The sequence below is a fragment of the Haematobia irritans genome, chromosome 2 (assembly GCF_050003625.1).
Source record: "Haematobia irritans isolate KBUSLIRL chromosome 2, ASM5000362v1, whole genome shotgun sequence".
Taxonomy (NCBI): Eukaryota; Metazoa; Arthropoda; class Insecta; order Diptera; family Muscidae; genus Haematobia; species Haematobia irritans.
In genome coordinates, this window is record NC_134398.1 from 183,507,796 (window position 1) to 183,529,944 (window position 22,149).

The 22,149-nt window shown below is 30.3% G+C and overlaps 2 protein-coding genes across 3 annotated transcripts in view; one reads left to right on the forward strand and one right to left on the reverse strand.

Moving 5' to 3' along the window:
* Positions 1-8,893, forward strand: part of LOC142226779 (bridge-like lipid transfer protein family member 3B) — a 156,952-nt gene extending 148,059 nt beyond the window's left edge. The window contains exon 21 of the mRNA XM_075296983.1: positions 8,588-8,893. Within this exon, the coding sequence (XP_075153098.1) occupies positions 8,588-8,683 (96 nt within the window). The 3' untranslated portion in view covers positions 8,684-8,893. The remainder of the gene's footprint in view (positions 1-8,587) is intronic.
* LOC142226780 (TBC1 domain family member 19) lies at positions 3,179-22,149 on the reverse strand. 2 transcript variants are annotated; one of them, XM_075296987.1, is made up of 11 exons: positions 21,744-22,149; positions 21,326-21,484; positions 15,256-15,430; positions 15,091-15,184; positions 14,942-15,002; positions 12,993-13,184; positions 12,654-12,921; positions 9,307-9,416; positions 9,122-9,213; positions 8,976-9,057; positions 3,179-3,475 (listed from the first exon to the last, which is right to left on the reverse strand). In XM_075296987.1, exons 1-11 carry the CDS (start codon positions 21,843-21,845, stop codon positions 3,302-3,304), a joined length of 1,509 nt encoding a protein of 502 aa, XP_075153102.1. In that variant the 5' UTR covers positions 21,846-22,149; the 3' UTR covers positions 3,179-3,301. The 2 variants fall into 2 exon arrangements, with proteins under 2 accessions (XP_075153102.1, XP_075153101.1); XM_075296986.1 differs by having other exon boundaries at positions 15,085-15,184.

The window sequence follows — 22,149 nt, forward strand, 5'->3', positions numbered from 1 at the left end:
GCATTTTGCACCCAAAAATATTATATGCTTAAAAAAAATTCTCCCAAACAATATTATCCTCAAAATTTTATTTATTTATTTATATATTTACAATCATAATGAATTATGAAAATAAACAGGTAATATAGGTGCTAACAACATAGGTTTTCGACCTGAATGCTCAAAATTTTGTTTCTGCCCAATTGTATATTCCCCGACATCTTTCTCACTTCCACGAGATTTTTTAGTTCTTAGCACCTTTTTCTGTAATACAAACATTGTAGAAGAAATTATTCAATTTTATGATTTTTTTTTTATTCTAATTTTACCTTTTGCCGGACGGGGATTCGAACAGCGGACCACACAGTTTGTAAGGATCAAAGAAGTAGCTGATCAATTGCCCAAGGAAAAATAAAATGTTAATTTTGTAATAACAAGCAACAACCACCAACTTAATTCAATATCGCTCCCTGTTAAATAGCGCTCCAAGCTACTAAACACATATATGTTTATAGGCTATTTCTAAATTAATATGTGTTTGCATCCAAGCATATTATATTTACAAACATTTTATGTCCCAAACATAATATGTTCTAACATATTAACATATATGTCCCAAACATGTTATGCTAGTTTATGAACATTATATGCTTGCACTCAAAAATATTGTGTTTAAAAATTTGTGTTCCTAACATATAATGTTTATAGCCAAACATATGAAAAACAGTCTTTTTCATCCGTGTAGGTTTTAATTTTATGTATTTAATTTATTCCCGTCGATGATTTCCGAAGGAGATCGAAATATCGAAGTGTAAAAATAAAACAGAAAATAAAACTCTGACCTCGAGCTTGAATTTACAAAAAAAAGGTAATAAATAAATTGTTGACAAAATTTTCTGTAGAAATAAAATGTTGAAAACATTTTCTATAGAAATAAAATTTTGAAAAAAATATGCTATAGAAATAAAATGTTGACAAAATTTCCTATAGAAATAAAATGTTGACAAAATTTCCTATAGGAATAACATTTTAACAAATTTTTGTTTTATAGAAAAAAAAAAATCGACAAAATTTCCTCTAGAAGTAAAATTTTAACAAAATTTTATATAGAAATAAAATTGAGACAAAATTTTCTATAGAAATAAAATTTTAACTAAATGTTCTATAGAAATAAAATGTTGACAACATTTTCTATAGAAAAAAATTTTGACAAAATTTCCTCTAGAAATAAAATTGTGACAAAATTCCCTCTAGAAATAAAATTTTAACAAAATTTTTTATAGAAAAAAAATTTTGACAAAATTTTTTATAGCTATAAAATTTTGACAAAAACTTTCTATAGATATAAAATTTTGACAAAAATTTTCTATAGATATAAAATTTTGACAAAAATTTTCTATAGATATAAAATTTTGACAAAATTTTCTTAGAAATAAATTTTACCAAAATTTTCTATAGAAATAAAATTTTGACAAAATTGCGATCATGTTACATTGCTTCCAGGATCAGCGAGTCCCACTGAATCTACAGGAAAGTTGGACATCCCTGATTAATTCGACCAGGCTCTGCCAAAACTTATGGAGTGGGCATCAATGACCGTGATTCTTCGCCAATTCATAAAGTTTTCTATTTCATTGGACTTCCAAATGATCCTGTTGTCATTTAACTGCAAAAACACATTCCGGAGTAGTTACAGCAATGTAATGAGTGACATGCTACCGCGGGGTACTCTGAAGGTATACTGCAGTTGTCGTTTGAACATCACTGGTAATACCCCACCTATACTGAATTGTTGAGGATCAGGTCCCAGCATATAGAAGAAAACCATGGCCGGGGATTTGCTCTATCTAGAAGCAATGAGTTGGGTCGATGATTTGCCTAAGTTCTGCTTCCGTATTATTGAGAAATTTTCGAAATATTTTGTTAATTTTTTTTTGAACCGTAAATACCATCCATCGTGGACATAATTCAGCATTCACAATTACTTATGCTAGTGAATTAATTTCATGAAAACTCTGGTGAATATGGAGAGTAGAACACCAACTCTTCCAAGATTGGCCAGATTTCCAACTCTCTAAAGGTGGGTATTAAGTTCGACTTTAGCCGCTAAAAACGTAATTTTTTCACGATTACTTTTCTTTAATAATCCATTTTAAGGAATACAAACTTTGTGAAAATTTGCTTTGGGCTTTTCCCCATCAAGTTATAATAAAATTTCTTATTGATTTTGATTCTTACTGATTTAGTTTTCACCTTAGCGACTAAACTCGAACTTAATACCCACCTTAAAGGTGGAATTTCCCGGACCAAGCGTTACTCCGCTCGTTGATTGAAGAGTTAAATTTTGAAAGCAACAGCTGGGAGAAAGTGCTTGACACATCATAAATATTTCCATGATCGCACGGAGGCACCCGTGGTATGTGATTCCACCTTAAGAATTCCTTGATCACTTCGAATTATATTCAAACACTGGTAAAAATTCCGCAGACATTTTTAATGATAATTTTTTATTTAAATTTCATAACAAAACTCTATTAAAAAATAATGAAAATACATATTCTATAAATAATATAAATAAATACTATAATTTATATTTAAAATTGTAGTTAGGTTAAACCATCGAATTTGTAAAAAATATAAAAAAAAACAACAACAACAAAATCCCTAATAATTAAATTCGTTACATTTGATTTTATACTAATAAAAAAATCGAAAAAGGCTTCATATTGATTTGCTAAACTGGATAACATATTACAAAAAAAAAGAAAATAACAACTAAAATAAATTAATAATAAAAAAATTTTCATTTCATCATTAAGGAGATATAATCAAACTTGATATTAACCTTTTTGGCCATAAAATAAAAATCGATACTGATTAAGTGAACATGACCTTCTTGAATATTTTTTTTTTCAATGTAACCTCAGATTATTCGCTAATCCCAAGCCCCCGACTATAATACAAAACAAAAATCCATAATAAAAAAAGTTTAATTGTTGTTACTCTTAGAAAAATAAAAACAAATGAAAAATATATAAAATTCCTCAAAGCAAAAAAATATATATTATTAAACAAAATGAAAATATTAGGTATTTATTGAAATTATTAAATGTGTATTTATTAAACGGAAAATTTTTGCGAAAGAATACAAATGGATATTAATAAAAATATTATTCATAATAATAAAAAACAAAAAAAAAACATTAACTTGAAGTTTTATTTAATTTCTTGTTTTATCAAATTGAGCTAAATTGTTTACAATCATTGTTCTAAATATTTAATTCTATTTTAGTTTTTTGTAATTATGCTTTTTTCTAATTATCTAATCTCTACTTAAAGCCAGTTGTATTAGCGGTAAAACTTGTATTGATGACAAATCAGCTAGAATTGCTTCGATGTTATCCAAGGAGTTCACTTGCATCAGACTCTCTTTACGAAAGGATAAAATTATAATGGCAAATATTGAGAGAATCTCCAGACTATCAAATCCCAAAATCTATAAATAAAAAAAGATGTTTATTAATAGTTTTAATAAAACATTATATTTTTTGACCTGCATACAGGATAGAGTGATCGAGAATGTGGAGCGGTTTATCTTCTTATACAGATTGTGGTTTTCGTAAAAAATCTCATTTTCGGTGGATCGGTAGAACCGATGCCACAGAGCATCGATCCCATACAACGAATAGATAGAAATAGAAGGAGGCATTGTAGGAAGGCGAAGCTTTGAAAGGCCTTGTTGACGGTCAAAACTACGACAAATACGAAGTTTGGTTCCGATCGAAACACTCCTTCAGTACCTCTGATTACATAAAAAGGTAAGATAACACAAATAACAAATTTTCTCTCTTTGATTTAGTTTAATATCTGTTAGTTTTCCCTTCAAAAAATATAATTTTGCTATTTTTGAAAAAGTAACATTATTTTTGCAAAAGTTTGTAAAACAGGTGAAAATTTAATTTTTTTCCATTTTGTCCATCTTGCTGGCACTTTGAGGACTTGGCCGAATCTTATGTACCATCCACCATGGATTGCGTAGAAACTTCTACGAACGACTGTCATCCACAATCGAATTACTTGGGTTGCGGTAACACTTACCGATGGCAAGGTATCAAAAACTTCTTGACATCGTCCTTTAAATTGTAAGTTAGTCCATACGGGTTATATATTAGACAAAAAATACCTATATTATTCAGGAAAAAATACCTATATTATATAGGAAGTCAGAAGCCAGAATTGAAATATGGATAGCGCTCTATATGGAAATAAAATTTTGACTAAGTTTTCTATAGAAATAAAATTTTGACAAAATTTTCTATAGAAATAAAATTTTGACAAAATTTTCTATAGAATTAAAATTTTGACAAAATTTTCTATAGAAATAAAAAAAAATAATAAAAACCATTTTCCATTGAATTAAAATTTTGACAAAATATTCTATAGAAATAAAATTTTGAGAAAATTTTCTATAGAATTAAAATTTTGACGAAATTTTCTATATAAATAAAATTTTGAGAAAATTTCCTATAGAAATAAAATTTTGACGAAATTTTCCATAGAAAACAAATGTTGACAAAATTTCCTATAAAAATAAAATGTTGACAAAATTTTCTATAAAAACAAAATTTTGATAAAATTTTGACAAAATTTTCTATAGAAATAAAATTTTGATAAAATTTTCTATACAAATAAAATTTTGACAAAATTTTCTATAGAAATAAAAATAAAAACCATTTTTCATTGAATTAAAATTTTGACAAAATTTTCTATCGAAATAAAAAAGAAAAATAAAAACCATTTTCCATTGAATTAAAATTTGGACAAACATTTCTATAGAAATAAAATTTTGGGAAAATTTTCTATAGAATCAACATTTTGACAAAATTTTCTATATAAATAAAATTTGGAAAAAATTTCCTATCGAAATAAAATTTTGACAACATTTTCTATAGAAATAAAAAAATAAAAACCATTTTCCATTGAATTAAAATTTTGACAAAATTTTCTATAGAATTAAAATTTTGATAAAATTTTCTATAGAAATAAAAATAAAAACCATTTTTCATTGAATTAAAATTTTGACAACATTTTCTATAGAAATAAAAAAGAAAAATAAAAACCATTTTCCATTGAATTAAAATTTGGACAAACATTTCTATAGAAATAAAATTTTGAGAAAATTTTCTATAGAATTAACATTTTGACAAAATTTTCTATATAAATAAAATTTGGAGAAAATTTCCTATAGAATAAAATTTTGAAAACATTTTCTACAGAAATAAAATGTTCGACAAAATATTCTATAGAAATATAATTTTGACAAAATTTTCTATAGAAATAAAATTTTGACAAAATTTTCTATAGGAATAAAAGTTTTACAAAATTTCTATAGAAATAAAATTTTGACAAAATTTTCTATAGAAATAAATTTTGACAAAATTTTCTATAGGAATAAAAGTTTTACAAAATTTTCTATAGAAATAAAATTTTGACAAAATTTTCTACATAAAAAAAAAATTTTGACAAAATTTTACATAGAAATAACATTTTGATAAAATTTTCCATAGAAAACAAATGTTGACAAAATTTCCTATAAAAATAAAATGTTGACAAAAATTTCTATAAAAACCAAATTTTGACAAAATTTTCTATAAAAATAAAATTTTGATAAAATTTTCTATAGAAATAAAATTTTGACAAAATTTCCTATAAAAATAAAATGTTGACAAAAATTTCTATAAAAACCAAATTTTGACAAAATTTTCTATAGGAATAAAATGTTGACAAAATTTTCTATAAAAATAAAATTTTGACAAAATTTTCTATAGAAATAAAATTTTGACAAAATTTTCTATAGAAATAAAATTTTGACAAAATTTTCTATAGAAATAAAATGATAACAAAATTTTCTATAGAAATAAAATTTTGACAAAATTTTCTATAGAAATAAAATTTTGACAAAATTTTCTATAGAAATAAAATTTTGACAAAATTTTCTACATAAAAAAAATTTTGACAAAATTTTACATAGAAATAACATTTTGATAAAATTTTCCATAGAAAACAAATGTTGACAAAATTTCCTATAAAAATAAAATGTTGACAAAAATTTCTATTTAAACCAAATTTTGACAAAATTTTCTATAAAAATAAAATTTTGACAAAATTTTCTATAGAAATAAAATTTTGACAAAATTTTCTATGGAAATAAAATGTTAACAAAATTTTCTATAGAAATAAAATTTTGACAAAATTTTCTATAGAAATAAAATTTTGACAAAATTTTCTATAGAAATAAAATTTTGACAAAATTTTCTATAGGAATAAAATTTTGACAAAATTTTCTATAGAAATAAAATTTTGAGAACATTTCCTATAGAAATAAAATTTTTACAAAATCGGATGAATTTTGAAGAGGGAACCGATATGGATAAATTTTTCCATGGTTGGTAGACACCATATACTAACACAACGTACCAAATTTCAACCGGATCGAATGAAATTTGCTCCTCCATGAGGCTCCGGAGGTCAAATCTGGGGATCGGTTTATATGGGGGCCATATATAATTATGGACCAATGTTTGCATGGATATTAGAGGCCATTTATATAAACACCACATACCGCATTTCAACCGGATTGGGTGAAATTTTTTCCTCCAAGAGGCTGCGGAGGTCAAATCTGGGGATCAGTTTATATGGGGTTTATATATAATTACGGACCTATATGGACCAATTTTTGCGTAAATATTAGATACCATATACTAACACCACGTACATAATTTCAAACGGATCGGATGAAATTTGCTTCTCTAAGAGGCTCCGCAAGCCGAATCTGGGGATCCGTTTATATGGGGGCAATACGTAAAAGTGGTCCGATATGGCCCATTTGCAATATCATCCGACCTACGTCAATCATTACTACTTGTGCCAAGTTTCAAGTCGATAGCCTTGTTTCGTTCGGAAGTTAGCGTGATTTCCATAGACGGGCGGACAGACGAACGGACGGACATCGCTAGATCGTCTCAGAATTTCACCACGAGCCAGAATATATATACTTTATAAGGTCTTAGACCAATATTTCGATGTGTTACAAACGGAATGACAAAGTTAATATACCCCCATCCTATGGTGAAGGGTATAAAAATGTATCCAACTTGTAAAAAACTATCGAAATAGTTTTTTTCGTTGATTTTTTGTGACAAAAAATTAGGTTTTGTTTTCAAAATGACGTGTTTTAACGAAAACCGGTGGAGGCGGTTATTTGTTTGGCCTACACTGAAGAAAAATTGTCGTGAGGTCAAAGATTTCATGTCTTTAAAATAAGAATGCAAATTTTGCTTAGCATAGAAGACGCATTTCTCTAATATAACGTTGTTTTCCTTGTCCAAAAGTCAATAAGCTTTTCAATGTAGTCGTATTGTCCTTATAATTAAGTGATTTGACTTCAAAATGGGTATCATAACATGAAAGAAAAAAAAATGGGCTAAGGTCAACTTGACTTTAATAACTCAGAAAAATTCTTTAAAATTAATGAAATCGTCTTTAAATTTGTTTATACTGGAAGTCGAGTCTGAATTTCGAAAATAAAGTTGTCGTTAACTCGTTTTTAAAGGACTTTGATATCATATGAAGAAAAAAAAGCTGAAAAACGAAAAATTAAAATTGTTTCCTAGAAGCACGTATACAAAACCCAAATTTAAAAGAGAATTGTGTCTTAAAAGTATCCTTACTTATATTCTCCGCTTCTTTGGATCGGAATCAATACCAAAATGTTTAAAGTAAAGACAAAATCTTTGAAACCGGACATGCTTTTTTACTGTGTAGGGACAAATAGTTGCTCCAATTTTAGTATTGAGATGTCATGAAAAACATCGGCTGTGGTAATTTATGAGGTCCGTGGGATACCACGAATGCAACGATTAGCTAACACCCTTGTAAATGTTTCTCTCTCAGACGGTATTATAATTGGTGATTGAAAATACTTGAGCACACAGAAAATAAAGTTTGTTGTAAAACTGATGCTAAAACGAACTAATATTTATTGCAAACATTTTATTTTGTTTTAGTTCATTTTTTAAATTTTGTAAGAAATTTTCCCCAGTCCAACGATTTTTTTCTTTATTCCAAGTATGTCTCAAAAATTTTATGAACTAAATGGCAGTAAAATTTTAATCGCATACAAATTAGTTCAATTCTAACTAAAACCGAAGAAGTTTTTCGTACACTTCTCAAAAATAGTAAGAATGAACTACAGCGTGGTTAAAATGGGAATGATATGGCGCTTAAGATTTTTGCTTTATTTTTAGTTCATTTTTTCTTTTCGAGGAAGATGAATTTCGTAAATGGTAATAAAAAATCCAAAAATATCGGAAAATTTTCGTTAGTTTAATGAATGTCAAAATTTGGAATACAATTTAGTTAAATTTTCGCACGAGATAGTTAATTTTTCCCATAATGTAGTTTACTTTTTTCCTGTGCACCTGTTCAAATCAGTCACCTGAATTTTGCCGAAAGTAGCCGATGCCCTGTTATTCTCCAAACGATCTAACCTAACCACCAATTTCGTTTATATTCACAAACTCTCTTACTGTAACTTTCTCAATTTCAGGATTATTTTCATGGAAATTACAGTGCACCACTGTGGTATCACAATGGACTGAATAGTCTAAGTGAGCCTGAAATATCGGGCTGCCACTCTACCTAATCTATGGAACTCATTATGGTTATCACACAGTTTTCGCTGAGAAGTACGACATTAGACTTGTGACTAGCATTACTGAGAGGAGATAAACTACCGATGAAAAAAATTTTTGAAAGTACGGTCGAAATTGGTATAGAACTCATGACCATTTGTGAGCAGAGTCATTGAATTACGGTGGCTGCCTTAGATATATGGAGAAAATTCAGGAACGCATATAAGGTCAGTATCTGTCATTGTTTCATTCGACCATAAAACGGTGTATATTTAAGGAAATAGAGAAGATTCCAATACTCACTAGATCCCATAGTACAAGCAATTGATCCGGAGGTAGATGACCACTAAATGCACGCATTAACCATTTGAAGACTACACGAATCCTAAAAATGTTTTTTTATTTTTATAAAAAATTAATAGTTTTCCAAAATCACTAAAGAAACTTACGGTTGAATTTGTAATTCTCGGAAATGTGACCATAATTGAGGCTCATGAGTTTGCAATAACTTCTCGAAGAGTAGACAAATACTCACAATGCCCTAAAAATACCGAAATCCAGTATTTATTAAAATTGTCTCTTAATAATTAAAATTTTGGAGTTTTTAAAATCTATTACTAATTAAGACTTTTACCTGTGGATGCGTATTAATTGTGGTTAATCGATGACAGTAACGTATATAGAAAGCCCGAAAGGTAAAATATAAATTAATAGGAGAATCGAAGAGATAACAAAATGGGGCAGCTGAAACGAAAATCAAGGAAATTATACATTAATATTTTTATATTGATACCCTTATTCACTTATTCTGAAAAACCACAAAATATTTACGTGGTATTAAAGATTACACAGTCTAAATTTAAGGATGCAATATATAGGACAAATTTCTTTAAAATAATGATTTTTTTTAAAGAAAGTTTAAAATCGTTGTTTCAATTTTTATACCCGGCGCCACACTGTGGAACAGGGTATTCTAAGTTAGTGCATATGGTTTGCAACACCCAGAAGAAGACGAGATAGACATATAGCGTCTTTAACAATATTGTTCAGGGCCGACCCCAGAGTCGCTTTAGCCATGTCCGTCCGTCCGTTTGTCGTCTGTCTGTGAACACATTTTTGTAATCAAAGTCTAGGTCGCAATTTTATTTCAATCGACTTCAAATTTGGCACAAGTATGTATTTTGGGTCAGAATAGAACCCTATTGATTTTGGAATAAATCGGTTTTAGTTTTAGATATAGCTCCCATATATATCATTCGCCCGATATCTATAATATGGCTCCAGAAGCCAGAATTTCAGCTTAATTTACTTTAAATTTTGTATAAGGAGTTGAAATCGGTTCAGAGTTAGATATAACTCCCATATATATCGTTAGCCAGATATGCATTTATATGGCCCCAGAAGCAAGAGTAACATTGTAACTATATGTTACATACCAATTTTGGTTGAAATCGGTTCAGATTTAGATATAGCTCCCATATATTCACAATATGAAAACAATATACGTGACAATAATATTTACGTGATATTAAAGATTATGCAACCTAAATTTTAGGATGCGCTATTTAGAAAATATTAAGGTCAAATTTCTTTAAAAAATGGCATTTGAATTAAAACAAAGTTTATAATATTTACTTCAAATTTTTTTTCTTAAATTTAGCAACACAAATATTGTAAATTTGCGTACCTGCGTTAAAGCTGTATGTCTTTGAACTAGGGCAAATTTTCCTTAAAATAAAGAAACGCATTTTTGATTTAAACAAATCGTCCTTAAATTATCTGAGATATTGAATCTTGAGATTTAAGATAAAAACGCTTCAAATATAGGACAATACTTATTTTGAGAATTTAGCATCTTTGGTTTAAAGTTTATTTACTTTGAAATACCCGTTATTATTAGGATCCCAGCAAAAAAATTTGGAAGTTCTTCCAAAGGCACAACTTTAAAAGCATTTCCAGAAGATGCACTCCCAGTGATGTTCTTTAACTACTCAGGAAGTTCTTTTAATTCAATTTTTTATTACTCGGTTTTTTCATACTTTTAATGGGTAATTTTAACTTTTTATACCCTCCACCATAGGATGGGGGGTATACTAACTTTGTCATTCCGTTTGTAACACATCGAAATATTGCTCTAAGACCCCATAAAGTATATATATTCTGGATCGTGGTGAAATTCTGAGTCGATTTGAGCATGTCCGTCCGCCCGTCTGTTGAAATCACGCTAACTTCCGAACGAAACAAGCTATCGACTTGAAACTTAGCACAAGTAGTTGTTATTGATGTAGGACGGAGGGTATTGCAAATGGGCCATATCGGTCCACTTTTACGTATAGCCCCCATATAAACGGACCCCCAAATTTGGCTTGCAGAGCCTCTAAGAGAAGCAAATTTCATCCGATCCGGCTGAGATTTGGTACATGGTGTTAGTATATGGTCTCTAACAACCATGCAAAAATTGGTCCACATCGGTCCCTAATTATATATAGCCCCCATATAAACCGATCGCCCGATTTGGCTTGCAGAGCCTCTAAGAGAAGCAAATTTCATCCGATCCGGCTGAAATTTAGTACATGGTGTTAGTATATGGTCTCTAATAACCATGCAAAAATTGGTCCACATCGGTCCATAATTATATATAGCCCCCATATACACCGATCCCCCGATTTGGCTTGCGGAGCCTCTAAGAGAAGCAAATTTCATCCGATCCGGCTGAAATTTGGTGCATGGTGTTGGTATAAGGTCTCTAACAACCATGCAAAAATTGGTTCATATCGGTCCATAATTATATATAGCCCCCATATAAACCGATCACCAGATTTGACCAAAATTCATCTGATTCAGTTGAAATTTGGTACGTGATGTTAATATATGGCCTCAAACACCCATGCAAAAATTGGTCGATATCGGTCCATAATTATATATAGGCCCCATATAAACCGATCCCCAGATTTGACCTCCGGAGCATCTTGGAAGAGCAAAATTCTTCCCATTCGGTTGAAATTTGGTACGTGATGTTAGTATATGGTAAACCGATAAACCGATCGCCAGATTTGACCTCCGGTGCCTTTTGGAGAAGCAAAATTCATCCGATCTGGTTGAAATTTGGTACGTGGTGGTAGTATATGATATTTAACAACCATGCCAAAAGTGGTCCATATCAGTCCATAATCATTTATAGCCCCCATATAAACCGATCCCGAGATTTGGTTTTTGAGCCTCTTGGAGGAGCAAATTTCATCCGAGTTGAAATTTGTGGATGACAGCCTTTCGTAGAAGTTTCTACGCAATCCATGGTGGAGGGTACATAAGATTCGGCCTGGCCGAACTTACGGCCGTATATACTTGTTTTGTTTCAAATTGGTTAAAAACAGAGTAAGAATTCATAAAATGGTACAAATCATTTAAATTTTGTCGAAAAAAATACTAAATACAATCTGAAAAAATTGTGAATTTTTGAAAATATTTGAGGTCAAACGTTTCCGACAAGCGTTAGGATCCATTAAAAATTATACAAAATTATAAAAATTATTTATTTGACAAAATATCACAGAATTTTTTAATTTACATCCAAAACATTGAATTCGGATCACACCTAAAGAAGTGATGCAAATTCAGTGCAACGGCTGTTGAAATCGAGAACTTCCGTCCTATGACAAGCCCATGTTAAATTCATCGCTTCTGTGTCAATTTTGCACCACTTCCGAATCCAAAAAGGCCATTTTCATTACTTTTTGGCGACGCTTTTTTACTGGGATTTTAAAACTGGCATTTGTTTCTACGCGAATATGTTAGCTTTATTAGCCAGGAAAAGAGAATAAAATTTTGATAAATAGGTTCTGTGTCCTAATTTTACTTTAAGTGATCCTAGATTTAAAGCCAGAAGCCTCATCTTTGGCTTGGCATCTATACCAAAAATCCTTAAAGGAATATCAAAATCTTTTTATCCAAGTAAATTTTTTTTGGTGAGTGTCTACTTACCAAACATACAAATTCCATGAAAGGGCACTACACCCGATGGCGGAGCTTCATAATTTTTACCCTTCACCGGATAATGTTCGAATTGTATCATTTGAGCTATTTCAGTATCACGAGAAAAGCACAAGAGGACCTGATATAGAACATCTTCAAAGACAAAATATTGATCATCATTTGAGGCTGTCAATTGGATATCCTTGAAAACTAATTTGTCAACAATATGATCTGTAGCCAAGACATTGGCTTTCAGGCGATTCCAATGTTCAATATCCTGTTGAGGGGATAATAAGTTCAAGATACTCGGATCTAATAGACAATATCCAATTCAAAGTAAGTACTTACAAAATTGTTTACATGACTGCCTAAGACATAAGACCACAAAGCCCCTCTATATGGAGCTGGTGTATTTCCCTTTCTTAGTAAATGTTGACAAAGAGGAGCATGCTTCGATTCCAATACCCTTTGACATTGTAAATTCATATCAGAAGAACCAGCATAGGATTCCAGGCGCAGCAAGTCATTGTAGTGATTTCTCTGGAAAAATAAGGAATTTTCGATCAGAAAAAAATATTTAGAAAAAAAGATACTCGTAACACGGCTTTGCTACCACAATATACAGATCTCTTCATTTTGCTAAAGGCACAATACCGACATTTACTTAAGGTTTGCAATTTTGATCCAAAAAATTATTAAATTTTAAATTTGGTCCGAAGGACCAAATGGAATTTGGTTGATTTTGATCCATTTTCTTCAAATTGGTAATTTTTCAACATTTTTAAAATTTTGACAAAACTTTCTGTAGAAATAAAATTTTGACAAAAATTTCTATAGACATAAAATTTTAACAAAATTTTTTTTATTGAAAAACAATTTTGACAAAATTTTCTATAGAAATAATATTTGGACAAAATTTTCTATAGAAATAAAATTTGGACAAAGTTTTCTATAGAAGCAAAATTATAACAAATTTTTCTATAGTACTACAATTTAGACAAAAATTTCTATAGAAATAAAATTTTGACAACATTTTCTATAGAAATAAAATTTTGACAAAATTTTCTATTGAAATAAAAGTTGGATAAAATTTTTTATAAAAATAAAATTTTGACAAAATTTTCTATAGAAATAAAATTTTGACAAAATTTTCTATAGAAATAAAATTTTGACAAAATTTTCTATAGAAATAAAATTTGGACAAAGTTTTCTATAGAAGTAAAATGATAACAAATTTTTCTATAGTACTACAATTTAGACAAAAAATTCTATAGACATAAAATTTTAACAAAATTTTTTATTGAAATACAATTTTGACAAAATTTTCTATAGAAATATAATTTTGACAAAATTTTCTATAGAAATAAAATTTTGACAAAATTTTCTATAGAAAAACAATTTTGACAAAATTTTCTATAGAAATAATATTTGGACAAAATTTTCTATAGAAATAAAATTTGGACAAAGTTTTCTATAGAAGCAAAATTATAACAAATTTTTCTATAGTACTACAATTTAGACAAAAATTTCTATAGAAATAAAATTTTGACAACATTTTCTATAGAAATAAAATTTTGACAAAATTTTCTATTGAAATAAAATTTGGATAAAATTTTTTATAAAAATAAAATTTTGACCAATATTCTATAGAAATAAAATTTTGACAAAATTTTCTATAGAAATAAAATTTTGACAAAATTTTCTATAGAAATAAAATTTTGACAAAATTTTCTATTGAAATAAAATTTGGATAAACTTTTTTATAAAAATAAAATTTTGACAAAATTTTCTATAGAAATAACATTTTGACAAAATTTTCTATAGAAATAAAATTTTGACAAAATTTTCTATAGAAATAAAATTTTGACAAAATTTTCTATAGAAATAAAATTTTGACAAAATTTTCTATTGAAATAAAATTTGTATAAAATTTTTTATAAAAATAACATTTTGACAAAATTTTCTATGGAAATAAAATCTTGACGACATTTTCTATTGAAGTAAAATTATGAAAAAAAATCTATAGAAATAATATTTGGACAAAATTTTCTATAAAAAAAGAATTTTGACAAAATTTTCTATAGAAATAAAATTTTGACAAAATTTTCTATAGAAATAAGAATTTTGAATAGAAATAAAAATTTGACAAAATTTTCTATCAAAGTACAATTTTGGAAAATTTTTAAATTATATTAATTTATTTTGTAAAAAAGGTCCGCTGGTACGAATTTTAGTCCAATTGTGAAAAAATGATGGTCCAAAATAAAAATTCATTGTGGCATCGTTGATTTACTTACCAATTCAAAGAGATTCTTCACTGGCAATGATATATGCGAAAATTCCCACTTGGGTACCTGTCTAAAATATTAAATAAAAAATAGAGAAAAAAGAAAAATCGCTTTTCATGTTATTAACTAAGATTGTCGGCATTAGACATTACACAAACTCTGTATTTTCCACTGCTTTGGAAGGTCCCTTGAGTGACAGAAGAACATCTAAAATATCCTTAGGGGCATATACGGGTCTATAATTCGCCAAATCTAAAGAAATCATTTACTTCAAATTGATTATTGCTGTCAGAGATGGGGACTATTGAAATGGATAATCTTACCAATTGTATAGTTGCTTAATTCATCCCATTTGCTTAAAAATTCCTCTCGATCAGTTGCTGTTCGTGGCTGTCCCTGTGATGCCATTTTTAATTCTGAGCACATGGCATTTAAACTTTTACGTACACGACGATCCCATTGTACTCCAGCACGTTTTAAGTAGGCCAAAGGATCGTTCTGCAGTGATGATTCGGAAGATTAGAAATAATATATATTTTTTTCGTTGGTAGAAACTAAGATGGAAATTGGTCAAGGTGATTTTAAACTTTTTTTTTTTTTAATTTGTATACATTCAAATAACAGTGAAGCCATCTTGAAAGAAAAATTTGTTGAATTATAGAAAATTTTAACTTAACTGTATTACAAACGCCGATATCACGCCATTTTCACAAAAATAAAAGTATATTTTTCCACAAATTCAAGAACATTTTAAGAACATTTTGTTAACGGCCATATACTATACTGAAAAAAAATATTGTCGTAAGACCGAAAATTTCATGGTCTTAATATACGAATGCGAATTTAGAAGACGCACTTCTCTGATATAAAGTTTTTTTCCTTGACTAAAAATCGATAAGCTTTTCAATGATATCTTTTTGTCCTTATAATTAAGTGATTTGGCTTAAAAGTGGATGTCTTAACATGAAAAAAAAAATTGTTTGACTAAGGTCAACTTGGCTTTAATAATTCCTTTGAAGTATCTGTTATTATTTGGATTTCTAAATTGACATTTGTAGGTGAATAGGTTTGTAGGTGAATAGCTTTAGTAATATATCGCAAGAAGAGTATAAAAATTCGACAAATAACATGGGTTTGTCATAGGACGGATGTTCACTAGATAGGGTCACGAAAAAAGTTGATGCGGTCAACCCCCAGTTTTGGAGCATATTCAAAGACAATTTCAGAACACCAAAACTTTTTTTCCGTGCACCCTACGACCCCCCGAAATACAATTTATTGTCGTCATTTGAAGTCCGATCGAGAAAAAACGTTGTTCGTGGTTGAACAGGGGCTATATTTCGTGCATTGGTCATGTTTGACTCCGATGTCAAATTTGATTATTATTTTTTTTTATTTCGCTTCGTATACCCCTATGATGCCCATTTCTGATAACTATTATAAAGATCTTAACAAAATATGAAACTTTTGCTTTTGAAGTATTTACTTATATTCATAAACAAAAAAGTTACAGAGATTTTAAGCTGTGATCCACAGCCGTGGCACTAAATTTGCATCACTTCTTCATATGTGATCCGAATTCAGTGTTTTGGATGTGAATTAAAAAAATTTTGTAATATTTTGCCAAATAATTTTTATATTTTTATTTGTGATTTGTAATACATTCTAATGCTTGTCTGAAACGTTTGATCTCAGATATTTTCAAAAATTCGTATTTTTTTCTAGAATGGATTCAAATTTTATTTTTCGACAAAAGTTAAATAATATGTACCATTTTATTATTTCTTACTATGTTTTTACCTATTTGAAACCAAAAATGTTAAAATTACCTATTAACAAGTATATACAGCAATAAGTACGGCCGGGCCGAATCTTAAATATCCACCACCATGAATCAAATATACTAGTTTCCTTTGAAAATTTCAGGGGGGTTTGATGACAAATATTTTCCCAAGCAGATCAGTTCAACCAGTACGCTTCCCACAGAAGAATAGATCAGATTCTGAATTTATAAGAACCATTTTTTGTTTGAGTTTTAGAGGAATCATAAACATCTCTTGTAAGTGTACAAGAAAATGATGAAATAACGTCTTGATTTGAAATCTAAAATCTGTGAATTTTCATTCCAATTATTTAAATGACTACGAGAAGTAAAATCTGGAAATTTTGCATTCAGTTTCAAGCAATTTTCATGATCAGTGCGCTTCTATACCCTCAATAAGTGAAATCGAGAGATCGGTCTATATGGGGGCTATATCAAAACATGGACCGATATTCACCAATTTCGACACACGTCTTTATGGTCCTAGAATAACTCTAGATTTCAAATTTCAGGTAAATTGGATAAAAACTACGGATTCTAGAAGCCCAAGAAGTAAAATCGGGAGATCGGTCTATATGGAGGCTATATCAAAACATGGACCGATACTCACCATTTTCGACACACGTCTTTATGGTCCTAGAGTAACTCTAGGTTTCAAATTTCAGGTAAATTGGATAAAAACTACGGATTATAGAAGCCCAAGAAGTAAAATCGGGAGATCGGTCTATATGGGGGCTATATCAAAACATGGACCGATACACCCCATTTTCGGCACACCTCTTTATGGTCCTTAGAATACCTCTAGATTTACAATTTTAGGCAAATCGGGTAGAAAATACACTTTCTCGACGACCAAGAAGCAAAATCGGGAAATCGGTCCATATGGGGGCTATACCAAAACATGGACCGATAGGCACCATTTGCGGTTCACTTTTTGATGGTCCTAATCTAGATTTCCAAGTTCAGGCAAATTGGATGAAAACTACAGTTTATATAAGCCCAAGACCCCGAATCGAGTGGTCGATTTATATGGGGACTATATCAAAACCTGAACCGATGTAGCCCAACTTCGAACTTGATCTGCCGACAAACAAAAGACGAATCTGTGCCAAATTTCAGGACGATAGCGCCATTATTGAAGGCTGTAGCGTGATTACAACAGACGGACATGCTTATATCGTCTTAGAATTTCTCCCTGATCAAGAATATATATACATAAAGTACATAAAGTATATATATTCTTGATCAGGGAGAAATTCTAAGACGATATAAGCATGTCCGTCTGTTGTAATCACGCTACAGCCTTCAATAATGGCGCTATCGTCCTGAAATTTGGCATTCGGAAATCGATATTTCGATCGGTTACAAACGGAATGACAAACTTATTATACCCCCGTCACCATGGTGGTATAATGGTGGTGGGTATAAAAATATGAAAAAATCGAGTTATAAAAAAATTTAATTAAAATAACTTCCTGCTTAGTTAAAATAGAGAACATCTTTGGGAGGACAGTTTTGGAAGTTCCTTTAAAGTTGTGCCTTTAGAAGAACTTCCAATTTTTTTTGCTGGGAAACTACCCAGACAAAAAATGGAAGTTGTTCCACAAACATTTCTTTTAAAGCCCATCCCAGAATCCCCCATCGAGTTTTTTCAACTTCCTATGCAGTCCTTTTGGACAAGTCCACAAACATTTCTTCTAAAGCGCATCTTGGGATCCCCCAATGATTTTTTTCTACTTCCGATGAAGTCCTTGTGGACAAGTATTAGAAAGAACGCAATCAGGCTATTTTAAGTGCAAATTTTGTACAATTAAATTTTACGAAAAAATAGAAAACTAATAAAAAAAAAACTAAAAAAATAGAAATTAATAAAAAAACGTAAAAAAATAATAAAAAAAAATCATCCCCGCTGGTATTTGAACCTGTGCCGTTTGACTTTTTCGCTTCCATGGAAGTTCTTTTAAGAAGGTTTTGCAAATTGCGAGAATTTTTAATTTTTTTGTTGATTTTTAATAGAAACAAGTATATACGGCCGTAAGTTCGGCCAGGCCGAATCTTATGTACCCTCCACCATGGATTGCATAGAAACTTCTACGAAAGACTGTCATTCACAAATTTCAACTCACATGGTTGTTAAATATCATATACTACCACCACGTACAAAATTTCAACCAGATCGGATGAATTTTGCTTCTCCAAAAGGCACCCAAAGGTCAAATCTGGCATCGGTTTATATGGAAGCAATATATAATTATGGACTGATAGGAACCAATTCCTGCATGGTTGTTGGATACCCTATACTAACATCACGTACCAAATTTCAACCGAATGGGAAGAATTTTGCTCTTCCAAGGTGCTCCGGAGGTCAAATCTGGGGATCGGTTTATATGGGGCCTATATATAATTATGGACCGATATCGACCAATTTTTGCACGGGTGTTTGAGGCCATATATTAACATCGGTTTATATGGGGGCTATATATAATTATGGACCGATATGGACCAATTTTAGCATGGTTGTTAGAGACCGTATACTAACACCATGTACCAAATTTCAGCCGGATCGGATGAAATTTGCTTCTCTTAGAGGCTCCGCAAGCCAAATCAGGGGGATCGGTTTATATGGGGGCTATATATAATTATGAACCGATGTGAACCAATTTTTGCATGGTTGTTAGAGACCATATACTAACACCATGTACCAAATTTCAGCCGGATCGGATGAAATTTGCTTCTCTTAGGGGCTCCGCAAGCCAAATCGGGGAATCGGTTTATATGGGGGCTATATATAATTATGGACCGATATGGACCAATTTTTGCATGGTTGTTAGAGACCATATGCTAACACCATGTACCAAATTTCAGCCGGATCGGATGAAAATTGTTTCTCGTAGAGGCTCTGCAAGCCAAATCGGGGGATCGGTTTATATGGGGGCTATATATAATTAAGGACTGATGTGGACCAATTTTTGCATGGTTATTAGAGACCATGTATTAACACCATGTACCAAATTTCAGCCGGATCGGATGAAATTTGCTTCTTTTAGAGGCTCTGCAAGCCAAATCGGGGGATCGGTTTATATGGGGGCTATATATAATTATGGACCGATGTGAACCAATTTGTGCATGGTTGTTAGAGAACATATACTAACACCATGTACCAAATTTCAGCCGGATCGGATGAAATTTGCTTCTCTTAGAGGCCTCGCAAGCCAAATTTGGGGGTCCGTTTATATGGGGGCTATACGTAAAAGTGGACCGATATGGCCCATTTGCAATACCGTCCGACCTACATCAATAACAACTACTTGTGCCAAGTTTCAAGTCGATAGCTTGTTTCGTTCGGAAGTTAGGGTGATTTCAACAGACGGACGGACGGACATGCTCAGATCGACTCAGAATTTCACCACGACCCAGAATATATATACTTTATGGGGTCTTAGAGCAATATTTCGATGTGTTACAAACGGAATGACAAAGTTAATATACCCCCATCCTATGGTGGAGGGTATAAAAATATATTTATACGAAAATATATGCCGAAAATAAAAACGATGCATGACATAAAAAAATAATTTTTTAGAAAAATATTTGATAAAAAAAATTGCCGCTGGTGAGATTTGAACCTGCGTTTCTTATTTTATCGTTCATACTAATAAAGAACATCTCGAGAAGCAATTATAATGTTATTCCTTGGTGTCGTATTACGATCATATCACAAACATTTGAATTGACCTTTCGACGCTTTATGTTCAATGGCGTTTTGTGGCTGTCTGTGCTAAGGCGTTCTGTTATGGTGCCACCAAACCCAGGTTCAACCCATGGTTGGAGCGAAAAAGTTTTTCAAACTGTAAAAATTAGATAATAGGAAAATAATTGTGTAATAAAACATATGGATAAAAAAAGTGAAATTGGTTGAAAAAAAAATTTCGCTTTTTAAATTTCTTCATTCAAATTAACTTCCAGGGCACAACTTCTAAAGCAATGTAAAGGATCCAAAAAGGGAGTACTTCCGTCCTATGACAAGCCCATGTAAAATTCATTGGAGATGATCCAAGTTTTCACTACTTCCGGATCACAGATTGGGGATCCAAACTACTTTTTTGGAAGCTCTGTTTTTGCTGGGTATGTTTTTATTTTAAAAAAGCCGCATATTTGGTTCCGAACCAATTCTAAAATTTTGAAAAGGGATACAAGAAAACCTTTTTTTTGAAGTAATGGCGAAATCAAAAATGTTTTTCTTTACTTTAAAGAAAATTTGCCTTAGTACAAAGACGACTTTAACGAAGAAACACAAATTTCCAAAATTAGTGTTCTAATTAAAAAAATTTTTTTTTGAAACACAGATGGTAAACTTTCTTTTAATTAAAATTGCATTATTATAAAGAAATTTGTCTTTACAAATACAAAAATTTAGGTTGCTTAATCTTCAATACCACGTAAGTATTTTTTTTTTCAGTGTACTTGTCAAATGTCAAAGAATAAAAGCTTCAAAAATGACATCTACCGAAATACCGGGAGGTTCAAAATAACACCTCTTGTTGGAAAACCCTGAATGTGCGGATACTTACAATATTTATTTGTGAAGGCTTGTCTTCGGGCTTCAATCTACTTCGTACTAAATGAAAAATTATATTGCGTATTTCCGTTTCCAAGCCAGCATTCTTAATGGCCTCTTCCAGAGTGTTACACATATCGTTACGGTCCACAGAGGGGCTACAAACCAATTTCTACAATAGAAGAGTAAGAAAAACTTATGAGATAAATATCAAATCTAAAGTCCTAGGATAGGCAGACCGTGTGACGGAGTCATACTTGCCCTGGTTATTAATATACATATTATATATAGTCTGTTTTTCAAAATTTCAGAACGAGGCCCATTTCTATCTTAGGATTTTCAAATCACAAATCTTGTTTAAGCAAATTTATTATTAATAAATTTAATTGTTTTTATAACATTTATATGTCATTTATATTTAATTTTCACACCTGAACATTTTCATATAACGGCTCATAGTTTTTCAATGTCTTGATGGTGTTGATAAGTTTTGCCGCTGTATGATGGATACTGGCATCTTGAAGTTCTTCCATTATTTTTGTTGATATCCAAAATATACAATGCACATATAGAATATTTCTTTTGATTTTATTTTCGAAATTTATTTCGAATTCAATATTGAACACAGCACATCACAATTTCTTTTATATAAATACGTATACTCTTGATGGATGATATCTTTCCAACAAATGATAAATTTGATTTGCTTATCTTTCATTTGAATAATAGAAAAAAACAAAATCTATTCAACCAATACACAATATTAATAGACAAACTATTCAAAATTTCAATTGATATGTGTTTCCTTAGGAGAAAAAAACAAAAAATTCAAGAAAT